The sequence below is a fragment of the Monopterus albus genome, unplaced genomic scaffold, assembly GCF_001952655.1.
Source record: "Monopterus albus unplaced genomic scaffold, M_albus_1.0 scaffold212.1, whole genome shotgun sequence".
In the NCBI taxonomy this organism is placed as follows: Eukaryota; Metazoa; Chordata; class Actinopteri; order Synbranchiformes; family Synbranchidae; genus Monopterus; species Monopterus albus.
The window spans coordinates 774,249-793,664 of NW_018128092.1; the positions used below are offsets into that span (position 1 = coordinate 774,249).

General features: G+C 44.0%; 3 protein-coding genes across 4 annotated transcripts in view; 1 reads left to right on the plus strand and 2 right to left on the minus strand.

Annotated features, from left to right (window-relative positions):
* Window positions 1–629: 629 nt before the first annotated feature.
* LOC109971016 (rab GDP dissociation inhibitor alpha-like) lies at window positions 630–4,640 on the plus strand. The gene is given in 11 exon segments (XM_020619007.1): window positions 630–685; window positions 687–747; window positions 949–1,048; window positions 1,221–1,355; window positions 1,479–1,677; window positions 1,944–2,075; window positions 2,186–2,285; window positions 2,413–2,584; window positions 2,920–3,064; window positions 3,232–3,286; window positions 3,366–4,640. Coding segments are annotated over 11 exon segments (1,293 nt in total). The 5' UTR covers window positions 630–644; the 3' UTR covers window positions 3,519–4,640.
* A 244-nt stretch (window positions 4,641–4,884) lies between these two features.
* Window positions 4,885–17,589, minus strand: itih6 (inter-alpha-trypsin inhibitor heavy chain family member 6). Its single transcript, XM_020619003.1, has 15 exons — window positions 17,023–17,589; window positions 16,369–16,404; window positions 15,529–15,683; window positions 13,936–14,046; window positions 13,564–13,811; window positions 11,966–12,135; window positions 11,761–11,877; window positions 11,442–11,613; window positions 9,761–11,329; window positions 9,570–9,602; window positions 8,922–8,951; window positions 8,723–8,767; window positions 8,511–8,624; window positions 8,047–8,430; window positions 4,885–6,904 (listed from the first exon to the last, which is right to left on the minus strand). The coding sequence occupies exons 1-15, from the start codon at window positions 17,128–17,130 to the stop codon at window positions 6,642–6,644; spliced, it is 3,555 nt and encodes a 1,184-aa protein (XP_020474659.1). The 5' UTR covers window positions 17,131–17,589; the 3' UTR covers window positions 4,885–6,641.
* A 53-nt stretch (window positions 17,590–17,642) lies between these two features.
* Window positions 17,643–19,416, minus strand: part of LOC109971015 (6-phosphofructo-2-kinase/fructose-2,6-bisphosphatase-like) — an 11,480-nt gene continuing 9,706 nt past the window's right edge. For both annotated transcript variants that reach the window (XM_020619004.1, XM_020619005.1), the window contains one exon: window positions 17,643–18,168. In XM_020619004.1, the coding sequence (XP_020474660.1) occupies window positions 18,109–18,168 (60 nt within the window). In that variant the 3' untranslated portion in view covers window positions 17,643–18,108. The remainder of the gene's footprint in view (window positions 18,169–19,416) is intronic.

Here is a 19,416-nt window from a genome sequence, read left to right on the forward strand (position 1 = left end):
GCGCGTAAACGGCTTTATGCTGCCTTAAAAGGCGGCCTGTGCATTAGACTATTATTTTGTTGGCGCATTATCATTACGACGTGTAGTGCGCTGTGATAATGTCAGTCGAATATCATTTTTAAGGATGCACATTATTATTATAATTCATATTTTTGTTATTATTAGGATAGACGGGTGAAGCGATCTGGGCGCGCATGCGCACACCGTTCTTTCTGTCCAGCGCAGCCTTCTGTCGAAACCTCCTGTCACTCAGTTGCCAGTTTATTAGCCACACCTAGCTAAGGTAGTGTAATATTACAGTCACACAATAAATCCTATTAGGCCTACCCTAAATTATATAAATGTGGTGGAAAATATGATAAAAACACCCTCAGTTGTCAGTTTATTAGGTACACCTTGCTAGGCACTATAGTGATCTAAGCCAATAAATCCTCCTTCATGAAGGTGATCATGTTCAGTTTGTGTTCACACTGTTTCACACAGTGTATCATCATTTTGGAGGCTTCAGTTTGTTGTGATCATGAATTTTATTGTGTTGTACTGACTGACTGTGAGAGGCCTCTTTCCTAAGATGTTTCTGTTCGGTGTCTTTTCAAATTGATGCTATGTCAGTAATGTTAATGTTGGGTATTAAATCTTGTTTTATGCCGGAGTGCATTCTGTCCGGGATCATGTCTGTCAATGGGGCACATGGACAGAAACCCTTACTACGGTGGTGAGAGCTCTTCCATCACCCCCCTGGAGGAGGTAACGGGCTCCTGGGATCTATAAACCCAATCAATATAATTTTATGTCCCCCAGTACAACTCATTTTACATCCAGTGCCATCAACTTCTGTTTTATGTCTTTATTTACACATTGTCAGTTATGCTTCAGATTCTGTGAGCTTTATAGACTTTAGCCTTAGAGGATGTTGTTGATGCTTCTCTTTGGTGTCCTCTGCCACAGCTGTACAAGCGCTTCAGTCACCCAGATAGTCCACCTGAGTCAATGGGCAGAGGAAGAGACTGGAATGTTGACCTCATCCCCAAGTTTCTCATGGCCAATGGTCAGTCTCACATTACTAGCTAGGTGTATATAAAGGAATGAATATACACGCACTGGCCACTTTATTTATTTACGCACCTGGACAGTTGTATGCACTTCAACGCAACACTTCTATCCACCTTAATGTTTATGTTTATGAAGCTATGAACATATATCTGTCTTTGTGATTGCAGGTCAGCTTGTGAAGATGCTGCTATACACAGAAGTGACACGATACCTTGACTTTAAAGTTGTGGAGGGAAGCTTTGTCTACAAAGGAGGAAAGATCTACAAGGTGCCCTCCACCGAGACCGAGGCATTAGGTTCAAGTAAGCAGCTCCACTATGTCCCATCACAGCTTTATGAGCAAAAGTATCAAGAGTAGAGTATTTAAATCACAGTGAAACAATCATGACGTCATTCCGACACAAAGCCTTTGTTTGAATTTCCAGACCTTATGGGGATGTTTGAGAAGCGAAGGTTTCGGAAGTTCTTGGTCTTTGTGGCCAACTTTGATGAGAATGACCCTAAGACCTTTGAAGGTGTCGACCCCAAAACCATAACGATGAGGGATGTTTACAAGAAGTTCGACCTCGGCCAGGATGTCATTGATTTCACTGGCCACGCCCTGGCCCTCTACAGGACAGATGAGTAAGAACAATAAAGGACACCATAAAACTATTCATAACCTGTCAACAACTCTCTGATAGCTTCATCTTTCTTACCTGCATTTATCACAGTTTTAACATGTAGTCACTGAGGAATATGTGCTCTAATAAAGGTGTACTCCTTAATATAGGTACTGACCAAGTGATGTCTAATACTCTATGCTCAATAAACCACTCAGCTTTGAGTAGGATGTTTTTTTACATAGACCAGAATTGACTTCCCTTCCTTTATTTTTTCTTCTCTGTCAGCTACCTTGATGTTCCCTGTTTGGAGACGATCAATCGCATCAAACTGTACAGTGAATCTCTGGCACGGTACGGGAAGAGTCCCTACCTCTACCCCCTGTATGGTTTGGGAGAGCTGCCACAGGGATTTGCCAGGTATTGTTTTATCATTTCTGATTATTATGATAGAGTAGAGATTGTCTTTAATAGTAAATACAGAAATACATAACCACCCAATGACAGGCCTTATTCTGTTGTCATCATAGGTTGAGTGCAATCTATGGAGGAACATACATGCTGAACAAACCAGTGGATGAGATTGTGATGGAAGGCGGCCGTGTGATTGGAGTGAAGTCTGAGGGCGAGGTACAGCCATGCTGATTTATTGTTCATTGTCATGCAGATGTAATGTTATAGCAAACGTTAGAGTAGACAATGAAAGGATAAGAAAGCAAGTTCTTTAAAATGCTGAATTTACCTATTGCTGCTGCAGGTGGCTCGTTGTAAGCAGCTCATCTGTGACCCCAGCTACATCCCAGACCGCGTCCGTAAGGTTGGCCAGGTGATCCGTGTGATCTGCATCCTTAACCACCCCATCAAAAACACTAATGATGCCAATTCCTGCCAGATCATCATTCCTCAGAATCAGGTTAACCGCAACTCAGGTGAGGATTGTTGTCACTTTTTAGCAGATAAGCTAAATGTTGGAACATACAGTAGTATGATGGAGCTCTAAGAGACTGAAGCAGTAAGATCGTTTACAAAGATGGCCCTTCTGTTGAATGTTACTGATTTGAATTTATATATATGGAACTAACATATGGAGGCAAATTATGTAATGCATGTTTTGCACTCTACCTGCCCAGCATCAAACGACAGTCAGCATTAGCAGAACATTTAGCGGCTACCTGTCCAAATATTTGCCTTCAGGGTAATTAATAAATGCAGGGTTAACTGGTTGGACTGGCCCCTCCTCTTAACCCTTCTGTCAATTCTCCAGACATCTACGTGTGCATGATCTCCTATGCTCACAACGTGGCAGCCCAGGGGAAGTACATTGCCATCGTCAGCACCACAGTGGAAACCGGCGAGCCAGAGGCTGAGATAGAGCCGGCCCTGGAGCTGCTGGAGCCCATCGACCAAAAGTCAGTCCCACAGCTTCTCATTTCACCTCTGTCGTCTAACGTTTCGTTCATATATTGTTTAAGAAACACAGAGGCCGTCAAACGCAGCATGATAACACGATAGAAAATATTTAACAAACCTTGTGATTCATAACCGGGTTTAGTTATCGGAGTTTTTTTTTTGACAGGTTTGTGGCTATTAGTGATCTTTATGAGCCTACAGATGATGGTACCGAGAGCCAGGTAAGAACAACCACTTTAATATGGTGCTGATTGCTAAAGTGCTATAAGATTCTCAGTCTTGTTATTTTATGTTCCCCAGCTGTTTGCCTCAAGGTCCTACGATGCCACGACTCACTTTGAGACCACTTGCAACAACATCAAGGACATCTACAAACGTATGACCGGGAGCGACTTTGACTTTGAGAACATGAAACGCAAACAGAATGATGTGTTTGGGGAGGATGAGCAGTGAGCGGTAGAGGGGGGCTTCCCAGAGAGGGCGGGGCTGGGAGAAGAGGCGGGGCTAAAAAGGTGGCAGAGCCTGCGGAACGAGGGCCGGGGCTGCCTGAGCAGTGCTTTAAGAACAAAGGGGTGGGGATGAGGCGTGAGTGTGGAGGAGAGGGCTCTGCCGGCCCCTAGCCGTTCATCTCTTCCTCCTAACGCCCCTCTCTCTCGACACACATTCAAACACAATTTCTCACACACATACACGCTGTTCAAATACTCACACTCCCTATCTGTCACTGAAAAGCAGGGTTGATACGGCCTTTCATTCCATTGTAGAATTTAGACTATAATCATGTCTTAATTATTAGAGGTACGTTTATTACTTGTTGGAGATTTTCATAGCATTTCATTCTTTCTGTAACGTCTTTCTCCTCATATCGAAGGTCGGGCTGGGTGCACGGTGAAGGGCACTGTCAGGTTTGAATTGTGAGCTCTGACATGAGATTTGTAATGGCTTCGTGTAGAATCCTCTGGAAGGGTCACCTCCAGTTGACATGCATGTATTTGCACACAGTAGTATTGTACATAGATTCAAACGACTCTGCGCTATGACGGCTGGACCATTCCATGCATCGCTCCTGTCAACCCTGCTTTCACCTTTCTCTTGGTCTTTTACCTGTGTTATTCAATAGGCATCGCTCCTTCTGGCAAAATCAGTTGGTCAGGGTAAAAAAGTGATGAAGAGTTCCATGTAAATGGGCTGTTTTGTCAACTGATAGTGCTCACTTTGCAACGCTGTTGTGTTCCCTGTGCTAGCACGCAAGCTAACCAGTTGCTATTAACTGTCACCCCCTCCAAAAAAAAAATTCATTCTTTGTTTATCTCTGTTGTGTGATGTCAGTTTTGAATTTGAATAATTTACTTTCTAACATTTTAAATTATTTAAGAGTTTTATTTCTATATAGTTGGTGCACATTTCACTGGCTGAAGTTATGAAGTTTACAGAGCTGAGGTTGAAACTGTGGTCTTCAAGTTGAACATTAAAGAAGGAAATGTCAGGAGCTAAAGAGGTAGGGAGAGTCTGGTGCCGGTGGAAGCAAACTAATTATGGCAAACTGAGATATGAAGCAGTGCGCCATGGTAAAAAGAATGTAAGTCGGGGAAGGTTTCGGGTCTGAGGTTTGCAAAGCGTCACTTTTGAGTGAAAAGAGGGCCAAGACTGAAATTTCAGCTCATAGTGAAATCACCAGAGTGCATCTCGTGCATGTCATGGAGATGAGTAATTCCCCTGGGGACTAAATGAAAAACTGCAGCTGTTAAAGTGAAGGAAAAGCTGGATTCTCTGTAGCATAGCAAACATTTGAAGCCACAGTTACAAGTGCCCGCAAGAATAAACCAAGATGTTTTTTATTTGGCTGCAGCCTTAATCAGGGGTCTGATTCACATGTTCCAAAAATAGTCTGCTTTGTTTTAACTAACAGTTAGAGGCAGGTCAGTCCTGTGCCAAAATGGTGTTGCTGTTATTGGCAAAAGGCGCTGGCAGTGCTCACTTCAGTAGTGCATGTCTGAATAGTACATAAAGGATATTTTCTATCAAAGGAGAGCTGTGATTTTACACCTGAGTGGAAGCATTTCCTCACCTGCAGCACACGCTCCCTCAGAGCCAAATGGATCTGTAGCTCGACTCGGTACACATTAAAAACAAACAGATGTGATGTTTCCTTTCAACCCCTGAAGAAGTTCATTTCCCTTGATCCACCACAACCAAACAACTCTCCACAAAGTTACTGCGCGTTTGGGGCGTTGATGTATTTTACTGTTAATACTCTAGATTTCAGTGACGTACTGTGGAAAGGTTTACGTCAAATGCTGAATATGCTATGCTACTAGTTTATGTTCTGATGATAAAATGAATTTTAAACAGTGATGCACAGCAAAATCAAATGATCTGTTTTTGTTTATTTGCTGTGTCATGTCTTATCTTTACCTTAATTACTGATCATTCCGGTGTTGCATCATAATTTGATGTGATTATTTGCATTCCTAACAAACAGGTTTTGATGGAACGAGACCAGCAAGTCTGTCCCGGAGCTGAAATCAAAATCTGTACAGTTGCGTGTTCACAACAGTTTGACACTGGAAACATGTTGTCAGACAAAAACTGGAATACCCTTGACTCTGTGAACATAGATATATTTAAAGCTGTCCCTCCTCTGCCCGTCTCTCAGCATCTCTTTTTTTATTTATTAAAAACAAAATCCTCCTCTGTGTGTGTGTGTGTGTGTGTGTGGTTGTGCTATTTTATTTCCATCTAGTTTGGCCTTTGAAAAACTAATATTGACAATATCCCTTGAAACTGATCAACGAAACTGTTCAGGCTGAGTAGTAGAAACTTAATGTCCTTGTTTGATCACCAGTATGTGAACAATGCCTAATGTCTCGTGTAACAAAACGAATTAAACTATGAATGACATGATAGAAAAATAAAAAGCACATGGCAAACCAGGAAAGAGCCTGATTTTGGTTTGTTTCTTTTTGAAGATAAAATCACTACATCCAGGTGAGTAACCTTTTGTCATCTATACACACATACAATAGTACTTTATATACATTTGTACTAGAAAATACAACTTACAGAATGATACAGTTTTAATTTAACGTATAATGAAATGGAAGATTATGGTTTGCCAAATAATCCTGTGATCATAATTGATGAATATCTTTAACAGTGTGTGAAACATTCTGAAACAAGCACAAACTGCTGCAGTACGAACAGACATTTTGTGGTTGCCATGCGAACAGGAGAACACTGCATCTCTGTCAGAAATACAGAAAACAGAGCTTGAATCCAGTTCACATACAGTAATGGAGAAGGCACAAAGACATCATTCTGTCCTGGACCATCCTCATTATTTGCTAAATTGCAAGTTTTCTGATCCACTGTAGTCTAATCTGTCACACCCTCCTGTAACCACACCTGTGTTTTGCGTGGAATATTAGACGGTCTCATGCAGAGACTGTAGTAATGTCATTTCAGCCTTGTGAATTTCCAGTTTTGGTTCATCTTTTGTCCAGTAAGCCTGCCGTCACTGCTGTGACCTGAGCTGTGCAGCAGAGAGACACCAAGGTGGAGCCGGCTCAGCTAGGATTACACATGAGCCACGACGTAGCTGTCATATGCGTGTCCCAGTAGTCTCCCCACCTCTGCCTTGGGCACCACCCAACACTTGCCGAAGTGGCGTTTCCGCAACGTGTCCTTCAGCGTCTTATCTTGCAAGGTGACTGGCAGGTGCTCTGACCCCCACCTCAGAATTCCCCTGGTTAAAACTGCCTCCTTAGTAGCTGCCTGAGCACCTTCATCCACATGATGCTTCACCACTGTTACACTCATGTCAGCACGCTGAAACTGGCCTGGGGGCATAAAGGACAGCAGAGGTGGAAAACACCCAGGTGCATCAACTCAGGTACTGTGTTTCAATGTTATGCTTTTTGTGGCCTACTTTCATGGGAATATTTGATAGTTATTAGTTACTTTTCAGATTAAGAGTTTACTTAAAACATAATAAACTTTAAAAACTCAAAAGCAGCAGTTCTCAGGCTGTTTGACTTGTAGTGCTCAGATTGTTAAAAGTATAAATACCACAATGCACAAGTACAGGAGTATATGTATCATATGTACCAAGAGTACCAAGAACTAAAGCGCTCATTAAAAGCTGTGTATGATTATATTGCCTTATCAGATTTGTTATACTGATGAGTATCATTTTACAACTACATTTCCATATATACAACAACAGAGTTTTTACATTTTATAGCTGGTTGAGGTGGAGCTAGTTTAATCTACTTTATATACAGTTGATGAACAGGGTAGGAAAAAGAAAGGGCCTCAAACAGAGAAGCTATCTGAGTTTAGAGGTGGTGGAGCTGCCACCAACTCAAGGACACTGCCTTTTTTGTCAGGTGATAGTTATTCACTTATTCAACATTATGTTTAGTGAAAATATTCATATTTCATGAGATTATCAAATGTCTGTAATGAAATTTCTGAATTGTCGTTGAGTTAAAGTGTCCAATCCCAGCTGACAATGTGCGAGAGGCGGGGTCCACCCTGGACAGGTCGCCAGTCTGTCACAAGGCTGACATGTTGACAAACAACCACACTCACTCCTACGGCCAATTTTCAGTTGCCAGTCAACCTAAGCTGCATGTCTTTGGACTGTGGGAGGAAGCTGGAGCACCTGGACAGAACCCGGAGAACATGCAGACGCCGCACAAAGAGGCCCCAGGTCGGCCCGGGCTTGAACCCGGACCCTTCTTGCTGTGAGGTGACAGAGCTAATCACTGCCCCACCATGCCACCAGCAAACATCCATATATAATAATATATCAGTCACATGGGACACTTTTCTGCCAGATTTGACTTTTGATACATAAAGTGCATTTTGCTGATAAATTTGAATTTGTACACTGTTGTACTGACACATTTACTGAAGTGAAGGCTCTGAGTGGCAGTTTAAGTAGGAGCTGACAGTAAAAAAGCTGATGTGTACATACCCAGCAGGCCTCGGGTTGAGCCAGAGAGGCCCCGTCCGTCTGTGATGTAAAAACCCAGGTGTGCCATCTGTAGGTAGCTGGGGTGTTTGTAGTGGTGGAACAGGACCAGGAAGCGCACATCCTTGGCCAGCTCGATCCAACAGCTCCGGTGGTTGTCTACAGCAACCGTTACACCCTGCCTTGTCACGGATCCCTGCTGATCGATGGGAAGGATCTCCTGCCCTTCTCCTTGCACCACTACAGCATTCAGTGACAATGTGATTATGATGTTACCAGAGCCACCTGTGGCTAAGGAGAAGGTGAGCTGGTCAAAGTAGGTTCGGGAACGGGCTTCTGTGCCATGCTTGGAGGGGGCCCCTGTCAGGTGGCCATCCACCGTGATCCCTTAAAGAGGAAAGAAACCCATGTACAGTGGACACTTTATACTGTGCCCAAAAGGTAATGTATTTTACAGTTATGCAAACCTCTCTCTGGGTCCTCCAGCAGTCTGAGAACGTCATTCGCCCTGCCATCTACTGTGAAACACAGGCTCTGATGCAGCTTTGGCAGCCGGACCACAAAGTGAGGATCTCCATCAACTACAACAGATAACACTGAGCATTAATTCAACATGACTACATAAAATATGCAACTTATATGTATTCAAGGAGACACAAATACAATGTAGGTTCTTAACCTGATGAGGAGAAGATCCTGACGGTGCCCGGTTTAGACAGAGATTCTAAAAGCACAAGACATTGAGCTAAAGGACAGTCCTCCTCACTTCCAAGCACTGAAACCGATGACAGCTCTAGGATGTAATGCAAGCTCTGTTTCTACAATAAATGGCATTATTTAAGACATGTAGTTGTAAATAAGACCCACTGACAACTTACCAAATGACCCTGTATCTGCAGTATCATCCCCTAAAAATAAGTCAGACATGTACAAGAAAGTTTTTTGGGTCTCAAAAACAGCTACAGTAAAGAGTCGCCTCTGATTAACATTTAAAAAACTTACAGGCATCATAGTTGAGGTCATAGTCATAGGTAGCTTCATAGTCTGGGAAATGAAAGCAAGCAATGAGAAATATTCTTCTCAACAGGGAATTTTGATTTTCTAAGCAACAAAAAGAAATGAAGCATTGATGGTGGTACTCACCTTTTACAAGGTCAATATCTATTTAACAGAAGGGAGAGAATAAAATGACTGATTTACAGTCGGCTCTGCCACGTAGCTGGACTAACCTGGCTGCACATAAAACAGCTAAAACTACATACAGTAACATGCAACTTACACATCAGTGCTTCAGTGTTTACAGTCTAATACGCAGATTTTGCTGATGTTATTTCTGTATGATTTTAATTGTAGGATTAGTGATGGTGTATATTTACACTGTGGTACTGGCACATTTACTAAAGTAATGCATTTGAGTGCTTCCTCTGGCACTGCAGTTAAATGAATTTATACCAGATAAATTAAGCAGAAAAACTGATTTCTTCACATAAAGAATCAGAATCAAGAATGAGGAAGCTCAGTTTTACCTTTTCTCTGAATCTGAATGGAAGTAGAGACATCTAGTGGGGAAAGAAAGAGCATTCAATTAGGGATAAATATACAAAATCTGCACCCTTAATGTTTATATTTGCCACTTCTTGTCACTTCTCAGGGCACAAACAGGCTTTAATTGTAAATCAGTCTTTGCGAATCACGGGCAAAATAGTGTACAACCCACCCAGGAGCTCAGCTGCCTCCCACAGTGGTGGAGCACCTGTTAGACCAGGCATGGGAGCGAAGGTGGCTGACACCAAGGCAGCAATGCTCAGGTCTGTGTCAGTGCTCGCATTTTTGTGGTTGTCTTCCATAGTGGGGGCAGGAGAGGTGAGGGGAAATGACAGCTCAGGCAGAGTGGTGATGATTTCAGGTCGAGAAGCATCTGGAGCAGATGAGGTGCTGCTCTCCGTGGAGGGCACTGTCACTTTTACAGGAGGGAGAGCTGTGCTGAGCGGAGGGGTCAGGGGTGCCCCAGGCGCTGGTGCAGGGTCGGGCCTGACAGAACTGAGTGGCGATGTGGCGGTAGTGGTGGTGGTGAATGTTGTTTTCATGGTGTTGATCTGAGGGGTGGAGACTTTTCCAGGTGCAGGGGGTGGTGCTGTTTTTAGAGCTTTTAGCAGAGGTGTGAATATCTTTCGAGCAGGTGGAGGAGGGTCAGTTTTTGAATGATTTTGTGAAGGAGTGGGCTTTTTACCAGATAATGGCGCATGGGCAGGCTTGACAGGGGCGGGACTTGAGGTTGCAGTTGTTTTCTTAGGTAGTGAACCCAGTGTTTTCGCTGTGGAAGTCGGCGATGTTTTTTTTTTAGTTTGTGCTGAATTTAGAGGCGGCTGAGGAGGGTTGGGTATCGTTTTTTTAGGCCTATGGTTTGTAGGTGAGCTCGGCTTCTTTGAACCACCAGCAGCAGTTGTTGCTGTTGTGGTTACAGTGGGTGCTATGGTGGTTTTTGCAGTGGTTTGACTTTGAGCCACTTCATCTGCATCTGGCTTAACAACAACTAAAGATGTGACTGGTGTTACAAAGTTATATTGGAGGGAGAGGTTGGTGGCCTTATCTGCCAGTAACTTCTGAGTTGCAGGGTCAGTAGCATTCAGCTTGGCCATTAACAACTCTCTGATGGTGAAATATGCCCACAGACGATGCACAAAGGTGGAAACTGCTTCTAAACCTCCCAAACAGTCTACAGAATCTGTTCTCCCACTCCCCTTTGCGTGGGAAATTGAGATATCACTCTCCAGCTTGACACGTTGCTTTGAATCGGTGGCAGACATTGACACCTTTAAATCCTTAACCCCTGGTTTAACCCTCCCAGCCACCACCAACTCAGAACCTTGGAAGTAGTTTGGGAACAGTGAACGGGTGATGTCAAATGCCTGATCATCCAGGTAGGACAGCTGGATATCTGACAGCAAAGGGCTGGCTACTTCATCATAGAAGCCCTTCAGCTGCAAGGCTGCATCCACATCCTCATACACCATCCTAGCTACACCTCTGTTCTCCAGAGCCAGGCGTTTCAGAAGGAGGAGGTCTGCATCGTCTCCAAAGGCAAGACCAAACAGAGAGGCTGTGCCTAAAGCCTTCTTGGCATTGCTAAGGATGGCATCACCAGCTGTTACGCCAGTGGTTGCCTCGCCATCAGTAAGGAAAATTATTAGAGGGACACGACGAGATGAGAGGTGGTTGGAAGAGCCAGATGATGGAGGGTTGATGAGCTGGGCAGCTGAGAGCAAAGCTGCATTGATATTGGTCCCTGATACAAGAGTGGAAGAAACAAACACTGCTGAAGACAACAAAACAATAGTGAAGTTAATGATCAACTCTGACTAGTGTGACAGCTCAGGCACTATCACATTTAGACTCACATCCTTCCGCAATAATCCTCTTCACAAAGTCTTTGGCATCTCGTACATTCTGCCTAGTTGCCCGCACAGTTCGTCCTTTCTTCCAAGTGTGAACCTTGTCTGAGAAGGTGATGATGTTGAAGTGGTCACCCTCTCTAAGGTCCCCAAGGATGGTACTCATGACTTGCTTGGTCTACTGACAGAAATTATTAGACTTATTGACAAAAAATTGTCATTACTGTTAGCAGAATATTTTAAAGTCTCCTCATCTTAGAGCGAATAGTGTAACTCTAGCCCTATGGGATTGGTGAGGTTTGTTAAGGGTGCAGGTCCACTGTACCTGTTTTATCTTGGTGCCTATCATTGAGCCACTGACATCAATGACAAATACAACATCCTTAGGAACCACAGGAAGCCCTCTGGGTGCAAAGTAATGCACAAAGTAGCCATCATACACCTGAGAGGGGGCAAGAATACAAATAAGGGGTAGTACAAGAGATCCTTTGTTGCTACCAAGAACACATTACTGTAAAAATGCTGCTGACCTGGACATCACCCATGAGATCTCTGAGGTCCACATCATACTGAATGATGAAGTCTGCATCAAGCCCCTTGGAAGAGATGCTGATCTGCTGCTGCAGAGTGGGACTATAACAAACTCGAGCACAGCCAGCACTCCGCTCGACATGAGTGGAAGCAGGGGCGTCTCCGTCACCTGCAGTGCAAGATGCCAACATCCAAGTCAAAGCCCTGTAGCAGCAGTTGAACATTATTAAAGTAATGATCTAAACATTCTGTTAACAGTTTCTGAAATACCTTTGTTTGCTTTCTTGGTGTCGAATGGCCAAATAGTGTGAAAGCACTTTGAGTGTGTTGCAATGCATAGAAAAGCGCTGTACAAGTACAAGGCCATTTAGCTTGGCATAAAGCTAACCAGCTAGCCTGGCGCTGTCCAGAGATAATGAAATTAGCCTCGTACCTCTAAAGCTTGCCAACAAAACATTAAATCTCTTTTTAAAGAGAGTCAAAGTGTAAAAGCCACAGGTTGTGGTTTTACAGAGCGTTATGCCTTTGGAGACCATTTCTTGGCCAGGAGCAGTGACTTCCTGACTTTGTTACATAACCTTACTGGCTCATGGCTGAAGCTTCATATTTACTGTACTGGTAAATGGACTACACTTATAGAGTGCTTTTCTATGCACACTGCTAACCCAAAGTGCTTTACACTATCATTACAGGGTGGCTGTGGCTCAGGAGCTAGGGCGGAACCAGAAGGTCAACAGTTCGATTCCCGTTCCCCCCATCCACATGTTGAAGTGGTGCGGTGGGTAGAGCAGTTGTCTCCCAGGTTGAAGGTTCAAATCTCGGTGCCTCCAGTCCGCATGTCGAAGTGTCCTTGGGCAAGACACTGAACCCCCCTTGCCCCTGATGGTTAGAGCCATCATTGAGTTGGCGCCGCAAATGGCCACCATCAGTTCTGTACCGGAAACAAATTGCTTGTGTGTAACATACTTGGCCAGTAAAGGTGATTATCCTTATCCAATGCACTGAATCCCAAGGTTCTCCTGATGGCCAGAGCAGCACCGTGCAAGGACACAGCTGACATGGGTGGGTGGGTGTGTGCGTGTTAGACCTGCAGATGGCTGCCTTGGTTCTGTACCGGAGACAAATTCCTTGTGTGTGTAACATACTGGGCCAGTAAAAGTGATTATCATTATTTGCCCATTCACATACTGATGGGACAGCAACTTGGGGTTCAGCGTTCTGCCTGAGGACACTTCACCTGGACTGGAGAAGCAGGGAATCAAACCACCAACTCTCCAGTTATGAGATGATCCACTGTATCCCCTGAGCCACAGCCGTCTCAGATGGCATCAATCTTCTAATCTAAAACTCGCAAAGAATGCAAATAAGCATATCTCCTTAAACCTTCATCTACTTCCTTAAGCCCTGTCAAGGCATTTGTTCAACCATGAAGCAACCTGGACGCTTTTATGCCTAATGCTCATGCAGTGTTGGATATCGGGCAGTATACTTGTACTTTACAACAGCATATTCAAGGGTGAATTTTTTTTTTCAAAGTTGCTCATTCATATTATTTGCTTCCACTATATGTTGGTTGTTAATAATTGTCAGATCTTACCCTGAGTGGTGTTGGAGAGCAGTCGGCTTGTCTTGAGAGGAAGGACTTTGATGAAACTGATGCCTGTCCGCTCTGATATAGTGACATCTAATGTCAGGTTCTGAACAGGCTGTCTGGGCCTCAGAGCCAAACTGAGCTCATAGTGACCAAGTCGACGAGGCAGCAGCTCTTCGTAAGACAGAGAGAAGGACATCCGAGCACCTGACGGCACACTCACCGCCACACGAAACTTTTCTATCTCCCTCTCTCTGCAGCACCACAGAACACAGGTAGAGAACTTTTCAAATGAAACGTATCATGACTCTTACGTAATTTACATTCATATTTCTTATTCTGCGGCAGCTAAAAACTTGCATTTTGCCTTTGACTGACTTGGTAGCAACAAGTCCGGCTGTTTTTCCCTGCTTCTTTGCAGCGTCGTAAATTTTCCTGGCAGCAGCTCTTTCTCTCACTTGGGCCACGTACACCTTGCCATTGGAGGTGCTGATGGGACAGAGGAAACAGGAAGAAGAAACAGCTCTCTGTGTGACTCACTGTAGCCAGATTATATTTCAGTCAGAAAAACATCTGGCCTGCATCAAGTTATTAGGCGTGATTTACTTTATTTTGCTGCCTGTATTTCCATGGCTATCACAAAGCTGCTTCACACACATGCACTACACTTGTGAGGGGTCATAAGCAGGGTAAAGTGGAAAAGAGTAATTTCCCTTTAAAAACAGCATTAATAGAGAGGGATCTCACAGGCCAGTGACGCCCTGAGGGAGTGCCACTCTACACCCAGTAAAATCCTAACTGAACTAAATGCTGGGATCCAATTCACCCAGTGCACCTCCCTAGACTGTCACGTAACGAGGTGTTAAATTAAGGTCAGGTCCTTTGAACTAATATAGCCAAAGAAAGAAAACATCATGGGCTAACCAAAATAAACCCACAGGCTTGAAGCAGGTCTTGTTTGAGACACAGCATGAGAGGCCAGAGTGGAAAATGGAGGTGCTTGTATTTTCCTGTGTGGCTGAGGAGCTAAAGGAACGGCTGTGCATCAGTGACCGACACAGAACACTGACTTCTTAGTTTCAGACGCAGAAATGCCAAAGAACTAACGCAATATGTTTGCCGCAGCTTTTTTCCAGTGTAGTGATGTGCATACAGTGCGACCATATAGGCTCCGAGTGTGCATGGGAAAATATGTATGTGTAAGTGTGCTTGTCTTTGAAAGAGAGGTGTGAAAGAGGGCGGCACAGAAAGACACTGTGATGACTGGAAGAAGCTGCAGATTCACACATACTTAAAAAAAATCTACTCTGCACCCCCCTCCATGTTGGCGTGTGTTTCTGCTGCATATCAACACTGGCACGGTGCCTTAGTAAACCGTTGGGGGGAGGAAGGGGAGGCTCGGCAAACTCCTGACATTTTCTCTATTAATTCTTCGCCTTGTATTTACAAAGCCTGGTATTCACCTGATTTCAGGTTCCCCCTCCTCCTGACCTGCTTCCGCTCCCAAACCCAGCTCCAGGCCTGCAATGTTGACTTGTTTGTTTTATTTATATTTAGCATTTTTAAAGGAGAGTGGCTTTCAGTCCTCTTAGTAATCAAATGATGCATCTCCCCTGGACCGGAACTCTAGTTCCTTACATAATTCCTTGGAAGTTTTATTTCTGGATTCTGCCCATTAATAAGAACATTATTCTTATTAATAATTAATTATTCTTATTTCTACAGGCAAGAAATAATATTTCCCCGCTAACGTATATACTCATTACTTGAACTGTCATTTCAAAAAGCCACTGCACAGGCTTTTCATTCAAAACACATTGAGTGAGACAACTATTGGTGACTGGGTTTCATAGTGATGTTACAAGTAGAAAAAAAAGGGAAAAACAGGCGCTATATAAACAATTGCAGGAAGCAGTGATGTAGAAATACTGAAGCTAACAGCCAGTGAAAGTTCATGTCGGACTGACTTACATGGTAAAGTTGGAGATGAAAGCAGAGGAGGGCAGGTCCACCTCAAAGGCAGCCTCCTTCACGACGGGGAGCTGGTTCCATACTGAACTCTGGACTGTGGTAACGGCATAGCGGGACACCACTGAGCACTTCACATGGTAGTCTGTCACCTTCAGCTAGCATCATAACAAGTGCACGTGTAAGTCAGCTCAAGGATTCAAAGAGGAAACAGTGAAGTTGTGGATTCATAGGAAGCTCTCTATCAAACAGGAGCCAACACCTGTGAGAGACAATATGTATCACTGCGAGACGGGCTGGCGTGGTGGGTCCAAATGCAGTTAGTGCTCAAGTCCGAGTGGAGTCACAAGTCCTGAAAATCTGGACTCGAGTACTACAACACTGACTGTCATGCCACATTTATACTCTGACATGACACTCACAACTCAGGTCTGACTATAACAGTCACAGATGTCCTATCTCGAGACGTTGGACAAACAAATCATAAACCTTATGCATCACTGCTTTGATTGTTTACCTACATCGTGGTTTGCCCTGCAGGCCTCAGAGGCATCAGTGAAACATATAAAGCAGTTCCCTGCATGGCTTCTCTGCCCTCCTCATGTTTACTCGAGTAACACTGGCGCCTGCTGAGACCAAGCTGGTTAGTGCTGGCCACATTACTGCAGGACGAGGCGACAGACGGGAGGAGGAGAGCCACATCAGCCCTCTAGCTCACTGGTAGTTGGGAAAGCTGCAGTTTGTGCTATACTGGCTGAATTACTCTACGTTCTCAGGGAACTGCTTCTCAGTTCCTAAGCATTTTATCTACAGCACTGATGCATGCAAACGGCACAGACTTACCACTGGTCTTGTTGGTTTGCTTTGACGTTTTATTCTCTGGAAAAGAATCAGTGCAGCGAGTCAGTCAAGTGTAGGTACAGTATGTCTAGTTTTGTAAAATCTGTCTTTTTAATACAGGACCTGTTGCGCATTTTAGTGCAAAGTCACATTTCTTGGCACCATAGTTTGTTCAGAATGCCTATGTAAAGGCTGGGTCAAGATTATGTGTCAAAATAGTCTGAATTAAAGCCATTCATGAATGGAGGGGAAGTGGAACTGGAAATAAACGCTTTCACTGTACACGGGACCAGTGAGAGTGCACGGTTTGGTTAATTTTGTACGGGTCTGTGTCAATACATTACCACATATCCTGGTCACTGCCGGGAATTTACCACAGACAAATACACCCTTCACAAGAAAACATAAAGCTGATATCAGTTATAAAGAGTCCTGTATGATCTATTCTGCCTGTGTGAGCTCACTGTAAGAAGCATGGACTTATGTTCACTTAACATTTTACAGACCATCTGCCAAATGCTTGTAACAGACATTAGGTAAAACTATTGTTTGATTACTGAAACAGAAAATAACGTTTTGTTTTAGTCAAACTGTCCTCTTGCTTGTAGCTTTCACTGACCTGTGTCACAAATAAGAAGAAACAGCCTGCATGCTCACCTGTAAAACAATATTTGCTCCATGGCGTGCTTCAGCATCCCCCGACAGCCCCCCTCGGACATAGAAGGTGAATAAAACTAGAATGCACTGAATCTTTAGCTTCACCATGTCCACAATATTTGGGTTTAAGACTCCAGGAGAAGTTGGACGGCGTGACACTATCAGCGGGACTGGAGCAGCTCAGACAGCAGGACGCTGTGCGCGCACATTTTACACTGGGTCTTCTTTCCAGGGGTCAGCCTTTCCCCTCCCACACCTCAGTGTAGTTGAAACGGCCCCACTGCAGTAATAATAACTGGATAGGTGATGTGAAGGGGTCAATATCCGACAGGTGGTCAGGCAGAAGGATCCCTGAACCACGCTGAGACAAAATGTGTTCGCATGGAAGGTTGTGCACTGCTGCCACCGAGATCCCTGGGGAATGAGGGATTATTAACCCCCGGGGAATGAGGGATTATTAATCTCTGAACGACTGTTTGAGGAAAATACCGCGTTTCTAAAACTCCTCCCTGCAGTAGTCGGTACTAAATCTTTCTCCGAATTCCTCCAAAATGCAGGTTTCATTCATTCGTCTTGGGTCCACAGGTCTGTTGGCGAATTATTTTGTCACCTTTTGTTGCTTTTTGTGGCCGAGTTAACAACATAACACAATGCCTGTGATTTATACTGGGAATTTATTTTCTGAGCAACAACATGTCGGAAGCGCCTTTTTCTCTACATCGTTTAATTCAAACTTCCAGTCTTGTCAGCATACATCACAGCTGTTACAAGCAAGTGGACAAATTTACAACACAATGTTTTATTTGGTGCTGATTTTTACCACTACAATAAAATTATCAATAACAGTCAAAATACATCTTTTTTCTTTCAGCCTCATATCAGACAAGACGGGAATATTTCACAGACATGTTGAAGGAACAACCCCCAGAACCAGCTAATATCCTCATCTCCACCTGCTTCTGGTGCTTCATGTATCTGTCTGCTGTCATTTCATCTCGTCCTCTTCTGCTGTCACACCTTCAAATGTCTTAATATGTAGTGCAGCTCACATGAAGCACATCCGGTTGCAAATGATTGAAGCTGCGTTTATATGTGTTCAGGGACAGTTTGCAGCGCGTCCTCTGGATTTCTGGTGATGTCCACATTCTGCAACGACATGCTGCTTTAAAAACAGCTTCCTGTTATGTGTGACATGCTAAACTGTAATATGACATTAGTAGATAAGTAAGCAGGGGCGGGTCTAGAACATTTTGGACAGTGTGTTCTGTGAAACAATAAACAACAAATGCTTAAGACTCAATATGTCTATTTTGTGGAAACATGAGATGCACAGGCTGCGTCCGAAATCGCCTACTACCATACTGTATAGTAGGCGAAAAGCAGTAGGCGAGGCGAGTAGTATGTCCGGATTCGTAGTATTCCAAAAACAGTAGGCGAAAAGTACCCGGATGACCTACTGCTTCCGGTTGGATTTTGCAGCGTGCATACGATGGACACTTCACTATCCCATGATGCCCCGGGAGAGGAGTTATCCAACGAAGAAGACGCTGCTATGAAAACGTATGTCACGTGATGTATCAACATGGCGGATGTAGTACGTCCGAATCTCATTCATACTACCAGGCTTCATACTATACAGTACCTACTGTTTTAACGGTCAGTAAGTAGGTACTTCATCTCTTTCAGTACGTACTGTCACAGTATGCGGTTTCGGACGCAGCGACGGTGTTCTAACTTTGGGTGCGCTCCTTATTTACTCCCGGTCGTGTACATTGCTGCTGCACAGTGGTTCCCCTCACTGAGTCCAGCACTCCACAACACAATCATACAAATGAACAGTGGCGGGCCATGCATTTGGTACCTGGGCCTTCAGTGGAGACTTACCCGACTTAATTCACCTCTTAATACCACCACTGTACGTCGCAATTATAGAAACCATCAATGCTATACAAAAACGCAATATAATAAAGTGTGGCATTACAGAGAGAGAGGTATTTCGTGTATTGAGGGTGAATACCGTTTTTACTAAAGCAAGAAACCCAATTAAGACACCTCCAAACCTCTACACTAAAACTGCAACTGTGATCTCTGCGTTTCAATTCCATCGTAAGCCCTTTTCTAGTTTTGCTCTGACCAACCAATCAGAGGACGGAAAACTGCTGACATCATTGTGGGCCAGCTAGCTGGCCCTGTCAGGCGAATTTGAAATCTGATTAGTTAAAGAAACAGTCCCATTGCTAATGTAGTTTAAGTTACATGGGCCAGCACTTCTGATTCTGAAGGCCCTGGGCAGATTAGATTGACATGGCAACACATAGAGGCTGAAATCTGATTGGACAAAAAAATCTAACATCCACATACACGTACTGGAAGCGGTGCAGCCAAGAGAAATAC